The sequence below is a fragment of the Delphinus delphis genome, chromosome 7, assembly GCF_949987515.2.
Source record: "Delphinus delphis chromosome 7, mDelDel1.2, whole genome shotgun sequence".
In the NCBI taxonomy this organism is placed as follows: Eukaryota; Metazoa; Chordata; class Mammalia; order Artiodactyla; family Delphinidae; genus Delphinus; species Delphinus delphis.
The window spans coordinates 11,000,750-11,017,810 of record NC_082689.1 but is presented as its reverse complement, the minus strand read 5'-3'; the positions used below and the strand labels follow the sequence as shown (position 1 = coordinate 11,017,810).

The following is a 17,061-nucleotide window of genomic DNA, read 5'->3' as shown; positions in this document are numbered from 1 at the left end:
GAGCTGGCTTGATTAATTTTCTTTCCACTGAATTCAGACATAATATACTAAAGTGAAATTTGATAGATACTGTCTGAGTGCCTATTATATGCAAGGTATGCTGGGAGGTACAAACATGAATCAAATAATTACCCTAGGGGTTGGAGCATAACATACTCCCAGTAGATCAGACATGAATAAAAATAAAGTTGAACCTTGTAAGAAGTTGTCAGATTTGCAGGTCAAGATTATTGCATATTGTCATTTCCTATCATTTAGCCTAAATATAAATAACAAAGTGAAATGGGGTAGGAATCAAAAGAAATGTTAAGAAAGCAATATGAGCAGTTAAATAATACTTCAAGATAGGCTTAGGGAAAGGAGGTTGTTATTAAACATTCAATGTTACACCGCTGTGGTACCCTTAGGAAGAAAATGTATTTTCTTTACAATCTTCTTGAAAGTAAATAACCATCCTGAGAGTCTTAGGTAAATGATGGCAAACAATGGAGCCTGTAAAATAATGGCGGATATTATTATATAATTTTTATGATAGTCTACTAGGTGTCTGCATACCTTATGACCTTTAATGCGAACAATTTTCTATGAGGTGTCTGTTGCTACTGCTCTGTTACAGATGAGAAATCAGAAGCACAGAAAGGCTGACCGATCCTTTCAAAGTCACAGAAATATAACGTGGAAGAGCCAGCAATGCAATCCAGGTCTGCTGGACTCCAATTCCTGTGTTCTTTCCAACTCTCCTCACGGAGAGTTTAATTAGAAATCGTTACTGACAGGCCTGGTGCCGAAACCACTCTTAAAACTAAGCTTTGAAAATTGCTTTTGGTTATCATGGTTTTGCCTAGTACAAAGAGAGGATACTTAGAGCTGTTTATTCTCTTTTCCAACAATTCATTTTTCTCACTAAGGAAATGTGTCATTAGATTGACGAGGAAGAATTTTGTTCTAGGCTTGATGAGCAAATTGTAACAGGCTGTGTGTAGATTTTCATTAAGTATCTGGAGTACGGCAAGAAATAGTGGATGGACCTCTGAATTTTTTGATATTTTGAAGGATTAAAGAATAAAAGAAGATTTAGAAATGTTCCAGCAAAACTAAAACACAAGGAAGAGAAATTTGTTAGAGGAAAACACATGCTCATTATTTTAAACTGGAGCTATCACTATCAACATACCTTATTTGAGAAAATTTGCGATCTTTTATACAGTATGTCTTTAGAAATCTTTCATGTGTTTTTCTGTAAATTGGTTAACCAATTTAAAATTTTAAAGTTTTCTTCAGTGTTATAATGATATATCTAATAATGAACATTAGTAGATTGAGTGATAATAATAGTATTTTAAATTCTACTTTATTTTCAGTAATCTTCTTTTATTCTGGGAACTTCATTTCTGGGCCTAGGAAACTCCATTTCCATCTTTGGGGCTGCAATTTTTTTTTTTTTTTTTTTTTTTTTGCGGTACGCGGGCCTCTCACTGTTGTGGCCTCTCGCGTTGCGGAGCACAGGCTCCGGACGTGCAGGCTCAGCGGCCATGGCTCACGGGCCCAGCCGCTCCGCGGCATGTGGGATCCTCCCGGACAGGGGCATGAACCTGCATCCCCTGCATCGGCAGGCGGACTCTCAACCACTGCGCCACCAGGGAAGCCCTATCCTATATTTATTAGCTTGGCTGGTATGATATATCCTAAGAAATAAATAGTATCTGGAAAGAAGAAATTGTGCGATTCTAGGACCACAAGGTATGAATTAGAATTTGGCTATTGTTCCTGAAACAGAAGACAATTCTGTTTTTGATTATCCGGTAGATTTGTAGAAAACCAAGCTAACCAACCAATGCCTAGTGTGTCTGCTTTAGTTTAAGTGCAACTCAGCACCATAAACTTGAGAAGATAACACATGTCAGGAGTTGATGTAAGGAAAACTCTGTCAAGCTATGAGGGGCAATATTTAAGAGAAATACAAGTAAAGCCTATTCTTGAATACAAGGACATTTTTGATTCTTATGCTATGAGAGTCTATGTATAGCATCTATTTGGGCCTTGTACTGATTTGTGTCAAGAGCTGACCACAGATAACTTATTACTAGTGAATAGGTTATCAAGAGCTTATATTTCTTACCTGCGAAACTTCAAAATCTGCCTGGAGATTTCCAGATGTTAACCCACTTAGGAGGACAATTTCATTTTCTTTTGGCTTTTGGACGTTCATGGAGCTGATAAGTTTTGGAAGATCTGGTGAGACATTGACCAATTTCTGTAGAACAAGAATCTTTATTAGCTTAGATGTTTTATTTTCACTTCCAAAATACTACCCCAAAATTATTTTACTTGCAAAAATAATATACTCAGTAACAATGCATAATATAGATTACTTAATCTATTAAGATTATTACTAGAAGAGATTGTATAAAATTGAAGCATAAGGTTTAGACGGGAATAGAAAATTTCCTAAACATAAAGATTTAAACATTTTTACTTCTAAGTTTTCCGAAGTAAACACTTAATGATTATTGTGACACCACAGTTATACATGATAGTTTGGGAACTTTTTCCTTTAAATCCTTGAATAAGAAACCCGTTAACTAATAATGATGTGTTCTAATAAAGTCAACAATAATATTAATAATAAAATAATTACTAACATTGATTTTTCTGTATGTATTGATTACAAAGCACCATTAAGGACTGTACATATGTTACATTACTATCTTCAATCACTGCAACACCCCTATATGGATTGTACCACTATTACTTTCCTTTCACTCATAAGTAGCCTCAGATCCAGAGAAGATGAGATGAGTTCCTTGAACACCTTTATGTAGCTTATTCAGTTTATGTATACCCTTAGGCATAGCAGAAGGTGGTCTCAAATCACACCTAAGTGCGTTAAATACAATGTTCTTTTTATTTCTTTTTGCTTTAGTCTTTTATTGTGGTAGACATATATACTTAATTTTCTTTTACATATCAAACAAAAGAATATCAAAACCTGAGAACACAAGCAGGGAATACTAAGAGAGTCATACACAGCACAGATTAATTAGAAATACACATCTACATATGCATTTTATAGATTCTAAAAATGTGATTTCCATAATATTACCAAATTTCCATTTCACATATATTTAAAAATTAATATCTGTAATCTATTTGCATATTTAAATACTGTAATAGCTGTCCCAAAGATCACTGCTGAAACAGTTTTGTTTTCATGAAGATCACATTAATCAGAGAAATGAGTAGGAAAAAATGTTGTTAAGTTATAATGCGTCTTTTCTATGTCATAAAGTTTGATGGAAACACAGTTCTTAAGATGTCAATTGCTTTGGTCCTTCCTGCTCTCTCTTTGATGTACTCTGCACCATAATTCCATCAAATGAAATTATATGTACAATTTCTTTTGACGATCTCTCCAGTACTACACTGATGAGTGCTATTTTGGAGCTCAGTGGAAGTCAATAATAAATAATCTGTATGGGCAATTGAGCTGGAGAACTTCAGGTGCAACATCATCAAGAAGAGAACATTGCGGGAGTAACTGAGTAACTGCAGGTCTACCATAGTGTGATAATCAAGTGGCAAATGGTGTGCTTTTATTCATTAAAGAGTGTTACACCAAATAGTGAAATCAAACCATCTTCATCTTTGGGAATGAATCCTTCCCACTGTAACCACAGGCTCTAGTTCCGAAGGATTGAGTGGGCCTTCAAGTTGTTGCATGCTGTCAAGGATTTACATCAGGATCTTACAACCTTGGATGAGCTTGGAACATTTAGCTGCTGCAGAGTGCAAAAAGTTTGAGTCCTAGATGAGTGTAGGGCTAGGAAACTGAGGTTAGATATAAAACATTTGATGAAAGCAGCAGGAAGGACAAAGCAGAGGGAAGAGCTAGCTGGTATCAAGCGGGTTTTGCAAAAACCTTGGAAAAGTCATCACAGACAGAGTGTTTGAGAGTGGAGAAGGGAAGAGTAGAAAAGCCACTCCTAGGCACTGGCAGGCAGGAGAAAGCATCTGTCTACTGGGGAAAGCAAGTTTCACAAATATAAGGAGGGCAAGCTGTGTAGGAAAGTGACAGGAAAGGGGTCAGGGAGATGGGCTGTGATGAAACCACCTAATTAAAGAGTCTCCTACAAAGTGAGCATCATTTAAGTGGAGTCATGTTAGTTCTCTCATCAGTACAGCCAGTCCTTGAAGTGAGTTCCCAGAGAGCCCAGTTCCCAGTGCTACCTGCTGCAGGTGCTCTGTACTGCATGCATCCTTGTTCACGTCCAGGTTCACAAAGCAGACCTGGGAAAGAGGGCAAATATTGTCAATTAAGTGAAAAACATGACAGTCATTTTTTTTTTTAAAAGATGTTGGGGGTAGAAGTTTATTAATTAATTAATTAATTTTTGCTGTGCTGCATCTTCGTTTCTGTGCAAGAGCTCTCTCTAGTTGTGGCAAGCTGAGGCCGCTCTTCATCGCGGTGCACGGGCCTCTCACTATGGCGGCCTCTCCTGTTGCGGAGCACAGGCTCCAGACGCGCAGGCTCAGTAGTTGTGGCTCACGAGCTTAGTTGCTCCGCAGCATGTGGGATCCTCCCAGACCAGAGCTCGAACCCGTGTCCCCTGCATTAGCAGGCAGATTCTCAACCACTGCGCCACCAGGGAAGCCCCATGACAGTCATTTTTGAAGAAAGCAGGAATTAGTTTGGGGCAAATGATTAGAGAGTCGTACATATCTTGTGTAGTTGATCTGGCCTAGAGACAGCCATCTTACCTTTGGGCGTCTGCACCCAATTCCTACTCATAGTTCCAACTGATCCCACCAAATGCCCTCCGTCTTTCATGGCCCGACAAACAAAACAAAGTCCCTTTGTATGGAACCAGTGTAACAGTCCCAAGAAAATCTTCAGGTTTATAAAGTGTTGTCAAATCTCATGAAATAGGAAAAAGATTTGTAATACTCTCAACCTCTGTTTATAATTGCAACAAACACTTCTTGCTGTTTCCCTCTTTCCTCTTATTTCCTGCTCCCTTTCTCCACCACTGTTCATATCATGTACGATCAATGGCTTTCTCTGTCTCATTGTTTTAGTTAATTTTAATGTATTTCATCTTGTTGTAGAGTTTACCTCTCCTGTAGCTATCTTAAATAAGTGTTTGAATACGTAAGAGTATGAAAACAACAGCTACAAGATTAAATAATAATTCAGAGCAACAGTAAAAGAATTGTACAATTTAAACACATCACATAGATTAAACAAACCACCATGGGCATTCAGATGGGAACGGTGAGAAGAAAATTTTAAGAAAATTTGCAAAGAGACGAGATACGTTATTGAGAGATGAATAGGATTTTGGTGGGTAAGGAAAGAGGCTGACGTCCCTGGGAGGTCAGATAGTATGAGTAATATTTGGAGGTAGGAAAGAGCAATGCCCTGTAAAGAAGCAGGGAGGGAGTCTGGTTGCAGCAAAGTCCTGGATAAGAAAAGTGTTAGAAATAAGGTCTTGGAAGGTTCATGTTAAATGAGGTCATGCAAATGAAGTTTTAAAATATTTTACTAAAAATCATTCAAAGGTTTTTATTCCTAACATGTCGATTTGATCATACAAAACTGGATGAGAACATTAATTATCTGGGTATTTAGTCAGACGTTTGGACTTAAGTAGATGCCTGCAAGTATATGGGGGTTTCTGATTTCAGTTAGTCGTTTGAGGTCATGGTTTCTTAGAGTCCATTCTTTTTCTTTTTGAGGGAAAAAGAACTATAATTGAAAGATTTTGGGAAAGGCCTTAAAAACTAAAATGGTTATATACTGCTGAAGTGTAAAGATCTCTACTGTCTTTATCCCAAGTATTGGGAGATTTCTTCAAGTTTCCTGGGCTCAAAATATCTTCGCAGTGCATCCTACAGTATTTCTTCTTAAGAATAACTCAATGGGCATTTGGGGCAAGGAAGGGCATGAAATGCCACCCTCACTCTCATTCAGAGGTTCTCTTCTTTTGGGTTAATAAGATGGGTAAACAGGGAAGATTCAGGCCTGAGTCCTTTTGCAGACAATGCAAATGGAAGCATAAATAGTAGGTGATGCTTGGAAGGGGTTCATGATCTAGAGGAGTTTGAGAATATTCATATAATGATAGTTACTTTGCCCTTGGAAAACTGGTTCAATATCCATTAGTACTCAGGGACTTTTCTTCACATGCAGCTGGGATGACAGTTATTGAATTGATTAGACAATTTTCCATTCACCTTAAAGAAAGTTGCATTACCTGGCCCCTGGGCATCACAAAGCTCTATTATCTTATTTCCCAGTGGGAGAGGGCAAAGCAGAGAGACCAAAGAAAAGCATCTATAATAACCACTTATCTGCCCTCCAATATTGTCTTTAGTTTCTGAAGATGAACAATTTTTTCATTAATTTTCTGCTACAATGTGAAACTCTACCTATATTCGGAGGAAACCGTCCATACTTGCTAGCTGGGCCAAGACCAAAACAAAGCAAGACATAAACCAACCACTTGCTTTTATTTAGTTTGTATATATTTCTGCAGCTTGGTGGTAGGGGAGGTTTTTAGGGCCTGATGTACATCCAATTTTAGGAGACCTTCTTTTAGAAAAAGAATGATGAAATTCAAAATTCTAAATTAGATGTGAACGTGAATATTTATTTATTTAGAAGGAGAAAAGAAATCACAAAAAAATCTCAAATTTAAAAAGACTGACAATAGAAAGCCCAGAGATAAACCCACACACATATGGTTACCTTGTCTTTGATAAAGGAGGCAAGAATATACAATGGAGAAAAGATAACCTCTTCAATAAGTGGTGCTGGGAAAACTGGACAGTTACATGTAAAAGAATGAAATTAGAACACTCCCTAACACCATACACAAAAATAAACTCAAAATGGATTAAAGACCTAAATGTAAGGCCAGACACTATCAAACTCTTAGAGGAAAACATAGGCAGAACACTCTATGACATAAATCACAGCAAGATCCTTTTGGACCCACCCCCTAAAGTAATGGAAATAAAAACAAAAATAAACAAATGGGACCTAATGAAACTTAAAAGTTTTGCGCAGCAAAGGAAACCATAAACAAGACCAAAAGACAACCCTCAAAATGGGAGAAAATATTTGACAATGAAGCAACTGACAAAGGCTTAATCTCCAAAATTTATAAGCAGCTCATGCAGCTCAATATCAAAAAAACAAACAACCCAATCCAAAAATGGGCAGAAGACCTAAATAGACATTTCTCCAAAGAAGATATACAGATTGCCAACAAACACATGAAAGGATGCTCAACATCATTAATCATGAGAGAAACGCAAATCAAAACTACAATGTGATGTCACCTCACACCTCACAGAATGGCCATCATCAAAAAATCTACAAACAATAAATGCTGGAGAGGGTGTGGAGAAAAGGGAACCCTCTTGCACTGTTGGTGGGAATGTAAATCGATACAGCCACTGTGGAGAACAGTTTGGAGGTTACTTAAAAAACTACAAATAGAACTACCATATGACCCAGGAATCCCACTACTGGGCATATACCCTGAGAAAACCATAATTCAAAAAGAGTCACATACCAAAATGTTCATTGCAGCTCTATTTACAATAGCCAGGACATGGAAGCAACCTAAGTGTCTATCGACGGATGAATGGATAAAGAAGATGTGGCACATATATACAATGGAATATTACTCAGCCATAAAAAGGAACGAAATTGAGTTATTTGTAGTGAGGTGGATGGACCTAGAGTCTGTCAAAAAGATTGAAGTAAGTCAGAAGGAGAAAAACAAATACCATATGCTAACACATATATATGGAATCTAAAAAAAAAAAAAAGTCACGAAGAACCTAGGGGCAAGACAGGAATAAACACGCAGACCTACTAGAAAATGGACTTGAGGACACAGGGAGAGGGAAGGGTAAGCTGGGACGAAGTGAGAGAGTGGCATGGACATATATACACTACCAGATGTAAAACAGCTAGTGGGAAGCAGTCGCATAGCACAGGGAGATCAGCTCGGTGCTTTGTGACCAGCTAGAGGGGTAGGATAGGGAGGGTGGGAGGGAGACGCAAGAGGGAAGAGATATACGGATATATGTATATGTATAACAGATTCATTTCAGTATAAAGTAGAAACTAACACACCATTGTAAAGCAATTATACTCCAATAAAAACGTTAAAAAAATTGTAAAGCAACTACACTCCAATAAAAATTTAATTAAAAAATAAAAATAGACTGACAAATACCACAAACATGAGAGCTTTCAGAAAAATGATATTTTAATTAGTAAACTGCCCAGTGCACCTCCATGATCCTTTTTCTCTACATTTTTGGCCCCATAGTCTGATCATCTCTTCATATAAAAGCAGTTTTACGACATCATTTTCTCTAAAGAGAATCGAAAGATAATTTAGTCTTTAATACTGTTGATTTAAGTTTTTTCAACTTTGCAAACTTTTATTGATAATATCTTATACATTTTCCAGGTGTTGTCAAATTTAGTGAGAAACCACTACATAATTTCTTTCCTATATGGCTTGTTATATATTCATTCATTTTAATACCATTACAAGTTTGTGCTCTACAAACATAAAAATTTGGGTAAATTCTCTTTTGTTTGAGTCCTGTTAAAAAAGAAAAAAAAAGTTCATGGTTCATTTATAATTTTCAATGCTGTATTATCCAATTTCCCACCAGGAAAGGACTTCTGTGTTTTCTAGGCACCAAAGAGAACCCCGTCTCGTATTTATAATTTTACATGTTTGGTGACTGGAAGAGTTCTCCACAGACTAGCTTCTGGCACATAAACCTTCTTTTCTCTTCACTATTTTATGTTTCTGGTATTGGGGATGGTAGGACACCTCATATTGTGAAACTGTCTCTGATCTAAAATCTTCAAGCAGCAATGTCTGGCTGAGTCCATGATGGGGGCATTCAGGAAGCCATTCCTACACGTGGATGGCTAGCAGTCACTTAACTATACATGAAAGTGATCTCAAGCAACATAAATATATCTCATGTAAACACTAATCTACTCAATTTCCCTTAAGCTAGACCACACACATGTCTGTGGTCACTCTGATGACCCTCCACACGAGAAGAGATAAGATGTAGTGAGAGTCTGAATGGGAGGAGACAGTTGCAGTTAAAATGTCTTCACTTTGAAAATCACATAAACATACAACCATGTGAGTACCTGGGAGTGGGTTCTATGCAACCAAGGAGTCCTAAATTTTAAGCTTTGATAGTTTTACAGTAAGTGCACTTCATGGTGAAATGTGCTCTGTGATGAGAATGCTCTTAGCTTATGCTCACCCTCTATGACCGTGGGCTGTTTACTTGAGATTTAGCCATCTTCCGTTGCTGAACTCCAAGTGGAGAGTATGACAAGACTCTGTCCAGAAGGGCTGGGGAATGGTGGGTATGGGGTAGCGGTTGTGTAGGTTGATGAGGGGACTACGTGCTCTACGTCTCCGAGGTTTATGGCTTGGTGTCAGGTGCTGAGAAGACAAACAAGTATTTTTCTTTCTCTCAGGGAGTTATGGTCTGCTGAAAGCAGAACACATCCCTAACACAATGAACATGAAGTGGTACAGAAGTGACAGGCCTGTGTGCTGGTAAAGGAAGTTGGGAAAAGGGGACCCATCACAATGGCATCTCAGAGAAGCTGGATTTGAAGTAAGCTTGGAAGGCAGGCAGGACACATTTAAAAGCAGAAGAGGGAAAATGACACAAACAGTGCATGGATGGTTTTCCCCTGATCAGCACCTGTTGGGTAATGCTAAGAGGCTCTGTTTTAAGCACAGGCTGAGTAGAGGGAGAAGACAGAGGCTGTGAAGTCCAAGGCGAGAGAAGCTTCCTTGAGAAACTCCAGAGTGAGATCAAAGTGGGTGGACAAAATGCTTTTCTTTCTGCACAATAAAAGACTCTGGTAATAATAGCAGACTTTTTAAAAAGAGTCAAATGAAAGAGGAAGTCATAATTTTGTGATACAGTTCCTGTGCAGTAAGAATTGAGGGAGACCTGTCGGTTAGAGTTAGGTATTTCCTTTCTTACAAACGAGGCCGCTTCCATGTTATTACAGGAGGATATAAGGAAACTTGGTAATGGGAAGTTAAAATTTCTAGAGGCTTAAGGTGAGTGTTATGTGTGATTAAAATATTAAAGCCTGGGACATTATTCATTACGGTTTAATGGGCTGAGTATTGAAAGGGGTCCCTCAGGGTCTGGAAAGAGCACCGTGGGCAGGGAGGTTGAGGCTGTATGTCTGAGACATCAGCCAATTAGGAATAAGACGTAACTACTCTGTGTTGATTCTGTCTCAATCTGGAGTGATGTTATTGAGTTAACTGTAAAATGCCTGAATGTGCAAATCCAAATATGTCAAATGATACAGGGATTTTTTTTTAAAGTAGGCATGTTTGTTTAATTACCTTTGCTTTTAAACACAGTTCATTTCCTTCAGCCTTGACTGGATTATTAGCTCATGAGGGCAGGTCCTGGTCATTACTGTATTCTTAGTGCTTAGCATAACTTGGCACTTGATAGGTGCTCAATAAATCCTTGCTGATAAATGTACATGCATGAATGAAGTGAAAGCACTGTCACAGGTGATAGGTGTAATAATTTTATTACATAAGTAATAAATTATTTTAAATAAATATTTTCCTTATTTATTACATAGTTTTCTTCCAACAAGTATGCAAGGGATTAAATAGAGAAGTTATCGGATAATTAACTGGGCTAATATTAATCCAGCTATTGATATTGTTTAAAGTGCTTAGATTGGCTTCTTTATCCCGTGAATAAGGATTTGCTAAAAAAAATAGAAATAGGCAAAAAGTTGAGAACCATAATTGGTAATAAATACACATAAAAGATAGTAACGTTTTTCTTGGACTGAAAGTTCCTTTCTCTTCATATAAAGTACATTCCACTCTGTGTCTGCACACGCCCTTGTTTAGAGCATCTGCAAACATATTCAGCCGTAGCAGATGAAAACACAACATCATCACCGAGAGAACACAAACATCTCTTTTCTTGCCTAAAGGCTAATTTTGTGGTTGTCCATAACTTTTAAATTCAAAGCCTCTCTTCTGTCATTATTATGGTTTTAAAATGAAATGTTATTGGAATAAGAATCACTGAGAAAATGATGCCACTTTATAATTTTGACTTTTAAATAATCTAATAAAATATTCTTCAAAGGTATTCATAAATAGTTAACATTTTAATGTTTGTAGGCAATACATTGTTTTCTCTGTTTAGTTTTTATAGATTATTTAGTCAAGGAATCTCAATTGTTTATTTTACCTATAAGTCTAGTTTCATAAATGGAGGACCACGTAGACCTGTTTAAAAATAAAATTTTACTATGACGGTTTATTAGTGATATAAGATATATTTTGGTAAAAAACTACTATGAGAAAGAGGTTAACCTTATTAAAATAAGAAACAATAATTTTAAGTGGATTGTAATTCATAACAACTTTTGTAAGTTAACTGTATTTAATGGTTTTATTTCAATACAAATTAAGTCAAACAAAAACAATACTATATGTAACGTAAAAAATTCATGTTTGACTCTTTGAATTGACCCACAGAAAAAGAACTGGTGATGATTGTCAGACTCAAACTTACATTGTATGTGGACAGTTTTATTTTATCATGTATTCATTTCAGTCAACATTTTGGATTGTTCAGAGAGTCAAATGCAACAGTTTTATTTTATCATGTATTCATTTCAGTCAACATTTTGGATTGTTCAGAGAGTCAAATGCAACAGTCGAGAAATGCCATTGCATGATGCACTCACTAAAGGCAAATCCTGTGCAAAAGGATATATGACAATGGAGTTTTAGCCCAGGATGTGGGACCTTTGATTTTCTTTCCCAGGTATGTTTTCATCTCTCCTGATTTCAGCTAAAATCTATTAAGGAAATTATTCTTATGGAGATCCTGCTTAGAAAATGTTAAAAAACATGATGTCAAATTGCCTTTGGCATCTAGGCATTTGAATGTTTACTATGACCAATATATACATATGTATTATCTTAGAAGAAAACCAATTCCTTATTTCTGCAGCTTCTAACAATGCAACCATCTGGCCATGTGGCAATGATAAGATCTCTTAATTTGGTGGTATTAAAATGCTGATCCACAAATCTTTCAAAGTAAAAATTGCTTCCTTTCTTCCCCCAACCAAAAGTCTTCAGCTAGATCCAGGACCAAAAGCATCTTTTCAAGAATATGGCTTTTTCCCTATTAGTACTTTAGGCTGATGATAACTAAAATGACAATTTATACATCAATGTTGTTATGTCACAGAGCTGTCAGACATTTTGGGACAGACTTGACTATTTGGAATGATACTGCTTTGGTATCCAGTTATTATTGCTTTGAAATGATTGAAGTAATCACACAAAATGAAATATGAAGTTTTATTTACACTTGAGACAGTCAAACCTTTCTGCTTTTTTCACTGTCAATATTTTTTAAAAATAAATTTGAAATGCTGTTTGGGGGTAGCTATTCAAGCAGTTTGTGATAAGAGACACAGGAAAAGGCATAGAGATTTCTGAACAGTGACAGATATTTTAACTAGCCATACATCAAGCCAATTTTATTGCTAACCTAAAAAATTAAAAATAAGGATGCTACTCAAGATTAATTGTTTATTTTCCCACAATTTTTGTTGTTTTAAAAGACATTGCTTTTGGAGCAAGAGGATAAACTGATATGCAATATCTGATATACATTTACCAGATAAAGAACATATGGTATTTGTTTTAAATTTCCATTTTAAAGATACTCTTTATTGAGATAAAATTCATATACCATATGACTTACCCATTTAAAGTGTACGCTTCTATGTTTTTTTTTTAATTAATTAATTTATTTTTGGTTGTGTTGGGTCTTCGTTGCTGCACGTGGGCTTTCTCTAGTTGTGGCGAGAGGGGGCTACTCTTCGTTGCAGTGAACAGGCTTCTCATTGCAGTGGCTTCTCTTTGTTGTGGAGCATGTGCTTTAGACCCACGGGCTTCAGTAGTTGTGGCATGGGGGCTCCAGTAGTTGTGGCTCGTGGACTCTAGAGAGCAGGCTCAGTAGTTGTGGCGCACAGGCTTAGTTGCTCCGCGGCATGTGGGATCTTCCCAGACTAGGGATTGAACCCGTGTCCCCTGCATTGGCAGGCGGATTCTTAACCACTACCACCAGGGAAGTCCCACTTCTATAGTTTTTAATATATCAACAGAGTTGTGCAACCACCACCACAATAAATTTTAGAATATTTTTATCATCCACAAAAGAAAATGTATTATTAGCAGTCAATCTCTCCTTCTCCCCAAATACCCTCTCTCTAGCCCTAGACAACCAGTCATCTACTTTCTATTTCTATATATTTGCCTGTTTTGGACATTTAGTGTAACAAGAATCATGTGTTTTAGAAACAAAATATATATTTGTTGGTGACTGATCAACATAATGTTTTTAAAGTCCATTCATGTCATCGTATGTAAAAATAGTTTGCTTTTTATTGTTGGATAATATTCCATTGTGTGTATATATACATATATACACATATATATATTACATTTTATTTATTCATTTATCAGTTTATGGATATTTGGGTTGTTTCCAAGGAAATATGAATTTTTCACAATCTCCCCTGGTAACTGAGGACTTGGGAATCATAAGATAAGATGATTTTTGACTGTAATTTTTTCATCTCTCATCTTGGCGATGAGAACTTTCTCCTGTCACGTCTTCCGAATAAAAAGGAGTGATCTTAAGGAAAAATGATGCCCAAAGATGGTGGGGGCAGGGATGAGTCAACTTTCCCTTAGAACAGGGTTTATCTGGAAGTTTTATCTTTTTTTATGTCAGATTGAAAGGACAAAGAATACATTAGACTTGGTTCCATCTTGCTTACTTCTTCTCTCACAGAGGTTATTTAGATTATTAATACACAAAGAGCTGAGATACATTCCTGAAGTCTCAGGAGTCATGCCCTGGGATAATGCAGGCAAAGAAGAGTCAAATGCTGATCAACTATCAAGTAGATGAATTATTATAGACATCTTGGTTGATGGTGGTGTATCTTCTACTCATCAGCACACTTCTGTTTTCTTTCTGACCAAGATGATTTCTCAAGTCTTCACTTTGCCTACCGTAATTAAGCCAAGTTTCGGAGAGTCACACAGCAATCACTAGCATGTTTAATAGGGAAAATCTTTTTTTCTGGGGTACATGGAACATGTGTAGAGGAGGGGAGTAGTCAGAGGATTTATGTCTTCTGATAGATGAACAGCACCTCAGGAGGTGGGAGATGAGATCTGTTTGCTGATCCTAAAACATGACTAGAACATGAAATTCTTACCTGTAATCAAGTTAAATATGATGGTTCTACACATCTCACTCTTTGAAATTCATTGTGCTCAAACTGCTGTTTTTTTGTTTAATAAGTTCTTACCACTCTCTTGGATGCCTTCAGTTCAAAAGGTAACTCTACTTAATCTGGATAAGCATCCTCTAAGCAAAAGAATGATTGAGGGAGCAGGACAGTTCCTGAATCATGGAAGCCAGGAATAAACCAGTTCCTCTAAGTCTATGAACAGCCATAATAAAAGAACTAACAACAAAGAACTGAAGAAATAAGTAAGCTATGCAGCAGAAAGCCACCTAATTTTCAAAGCTTTCAAAACAATCCTGTTTTCATGTAGAGGACACAGTCATTGTTCAGAATCTTAAAATTTTATAGGTTTCACCAAATAACAATGGAGGAAATTCCAGACACAGTAAATGGGACAATGTGCTCCCCATATCTGGCTGGACCATTCTCTCATCTTTGAGGCACAGTAGTGCAGAAATGACAGGAGGATGTGCTCTGCCTACAGACAAGCTTAGCTTCAAATCCTGGCTTCACCCCTTAACAGTTTGTAGTCTTAATAAGCCATAGAAAAAATGGGGATAATAAAATATATCTGATTTGCAGAATTTCTGTGAAGATTAGATGAAATACAAAATAAACAATATCGGAGCAAACTGGATGACACTTTATTGCTTTCTGTGTTATAGTCTGTAAGGGTGAACTATTTGAAATTGTTGTTCTTTAATTTTTTTCATACAAAAAAAATTTCATAAGGTCTAACCTAAATAATTTGAGGTAGAATACTTATAAAAAACAGCTATTTATGAGTGTGAAGCAATGAAAATTTGGTTCCTTGCGTGTAGCTACTTCCTCTGCTACCCAAATCTTATTTACTTGATATAAATGTTTGTTTTAGTTCGATTATGTAAACATTATTTATTGATGAAAAACATTAAATTATTTTTCTAAACCTTTATTTCTTATGTTTGGAACCAAATATATACAAGTACAGTGTGTTACCTTATTTTTCAGGGCTATAAAACATTTAATTAAGAAATGCCTTCATTCTTGTTCCCAGAGGTGTTTATGACTTAATTCATCTGAATACCTGCAACTGTTATGGTGATGTTGTTATCATGTGTCATAAAACCAGTAGATGATTGCAACAGACATGAAACAGGGAACCATTTCATGAATATGAAAGTAAAAAAAATTATAATTTACAGCAGAAATGTAGACATGTTAAAAACATTAACCACTGCTTAATCATCATCGCTTATTTAGTTCCTTAATAAGAATAGTGCTGTTTGAGAGAACTTATAGATCTAGAGAGAAAACAGCCTCTATTCTTAGAAATAAAGATCTTTAATGAGAATGAGTAAACACAAACTTTTACACATACAGGTCAACCATTTGAAGCCAATGCATGATTTCAGTTTCTCAGTACAGCGTATAAAAGGATACATGGCTTAGCTTTATTTTAAAACATTTAAAAAGTCAGTTGAGAATGTGCTTTTCATCAGTATTGAAACATTAATCAGTTAATTGACAAAAATCTTCCTCCAGGCATGATGAGACAGTTCAACTTTGACTATGGCATTAGAATGAAATGCTATAGATTTGATAAACTGAACATGAATTGTATACTGAAATATTGCATGGTTTTAAATTTTGTAGAATTTTATGTTTTAACTCTTCAACTAAACTTCCATAAAATTATTTCTCATTTTTCACCTTTAAAGTAATAAAGTTACCTTTTTCCTCTTCATAAAGTCATACATATTTGCACAAAGAAAATGTAAAAAGTGTAGAAATTGATGTTTGTAGTCTTAGTAGCTCAATTATTTTAGAGTAGATGAAAGGCAATTTAAACACTTAAAATCACTGGGAATAAATGATAGTGAACCTAATTTTAAAATGCAAATAATTAAACCAAACTAATAAATAACTCCAAACTTTACCTCTCCAAGATACTTCAGGGATACTTTTTTTTTTTTTACATCTTTATTGGAGTATAATTGCTTTACAATGGTGTGTTAGTTTCTGTTTTATAATAAAGCGAATCAGTTATACATATACATATGTTCCCATATCTCTTCCCTCTTGTGTCTCCCTCCCTCCCACCCTCCCTATCTCACCCCTCCAGGCGGTCACAAAGCACCGAGCTGATCTCCCTGTGCTATGTGGCTGCTTCCCACTAGCTATCTATTTTACGTCTGGTAGTGTATATACGTCCATGCCACTCTCTCACTTTGTCACAGCTTACCCTTCCCCCTCCCCATATCCTCAAGTCCATTCTCTAGTAGGTCTGTGTCTTTATTCCTGTCTTACCCCTAGGTTCTTCATGACATTTTTTTTTTCTTAAATTCCATATGTATGTGTTAGCCTACGGTATTTGTCTTTCTCTTTCTGACTTACTTCACTTTGTATGACAGACTCTAGGTCCAGAATTACTTGGTTGTCTGGTAAGTGTATGTTTAACTTCTAAGAAGAGGCCAAACTGTTTTCCACAGTGACTATAACATATTTTATTCCTTGCTTATTCACTTCTGCAATTTTTTAATGTGACTGAAAAAATGATCTTCTCCAAGCATTTTCTAAACTGATTTATACAAGTGGCAAGACTGAACTGCCATCATGGTGTTGCAAAAGAAACTGCATGTGCTGGCTACGTATTCCAGCCAGTG

General features: G+C 36.3%; 1 protein-coding gene across 1 annotated transcript in view; it reads right to left on the bottom strand.

Annotated features, from left to right (window-relative positions):
- The window catches only part of SPHKAP (SPHK1 interactor, AKAP domain containing), a 94,701-nt gene that overhangs the window by 37,855 nt on the left and 39,785 nt on the right, over window positions 1-17,061 (bottom strand). The window contains exons 3-4 of the mRNA XM_060017069.1: window positions 4,228-4,287; window positions 2,120-2,254 (exon numbers count right to left, since the gene is read on the bottom strand). Of these exons, the coding sequence (XP_059873052.1) occupies window positions 2,120-2,254; window positions 4,228-4,287 (195 nt within the window). The remainder of the gene's footprint in view (window positions 1-2,119; window positions 2,255-4,227; window positions 4,288-17,061) is intronic.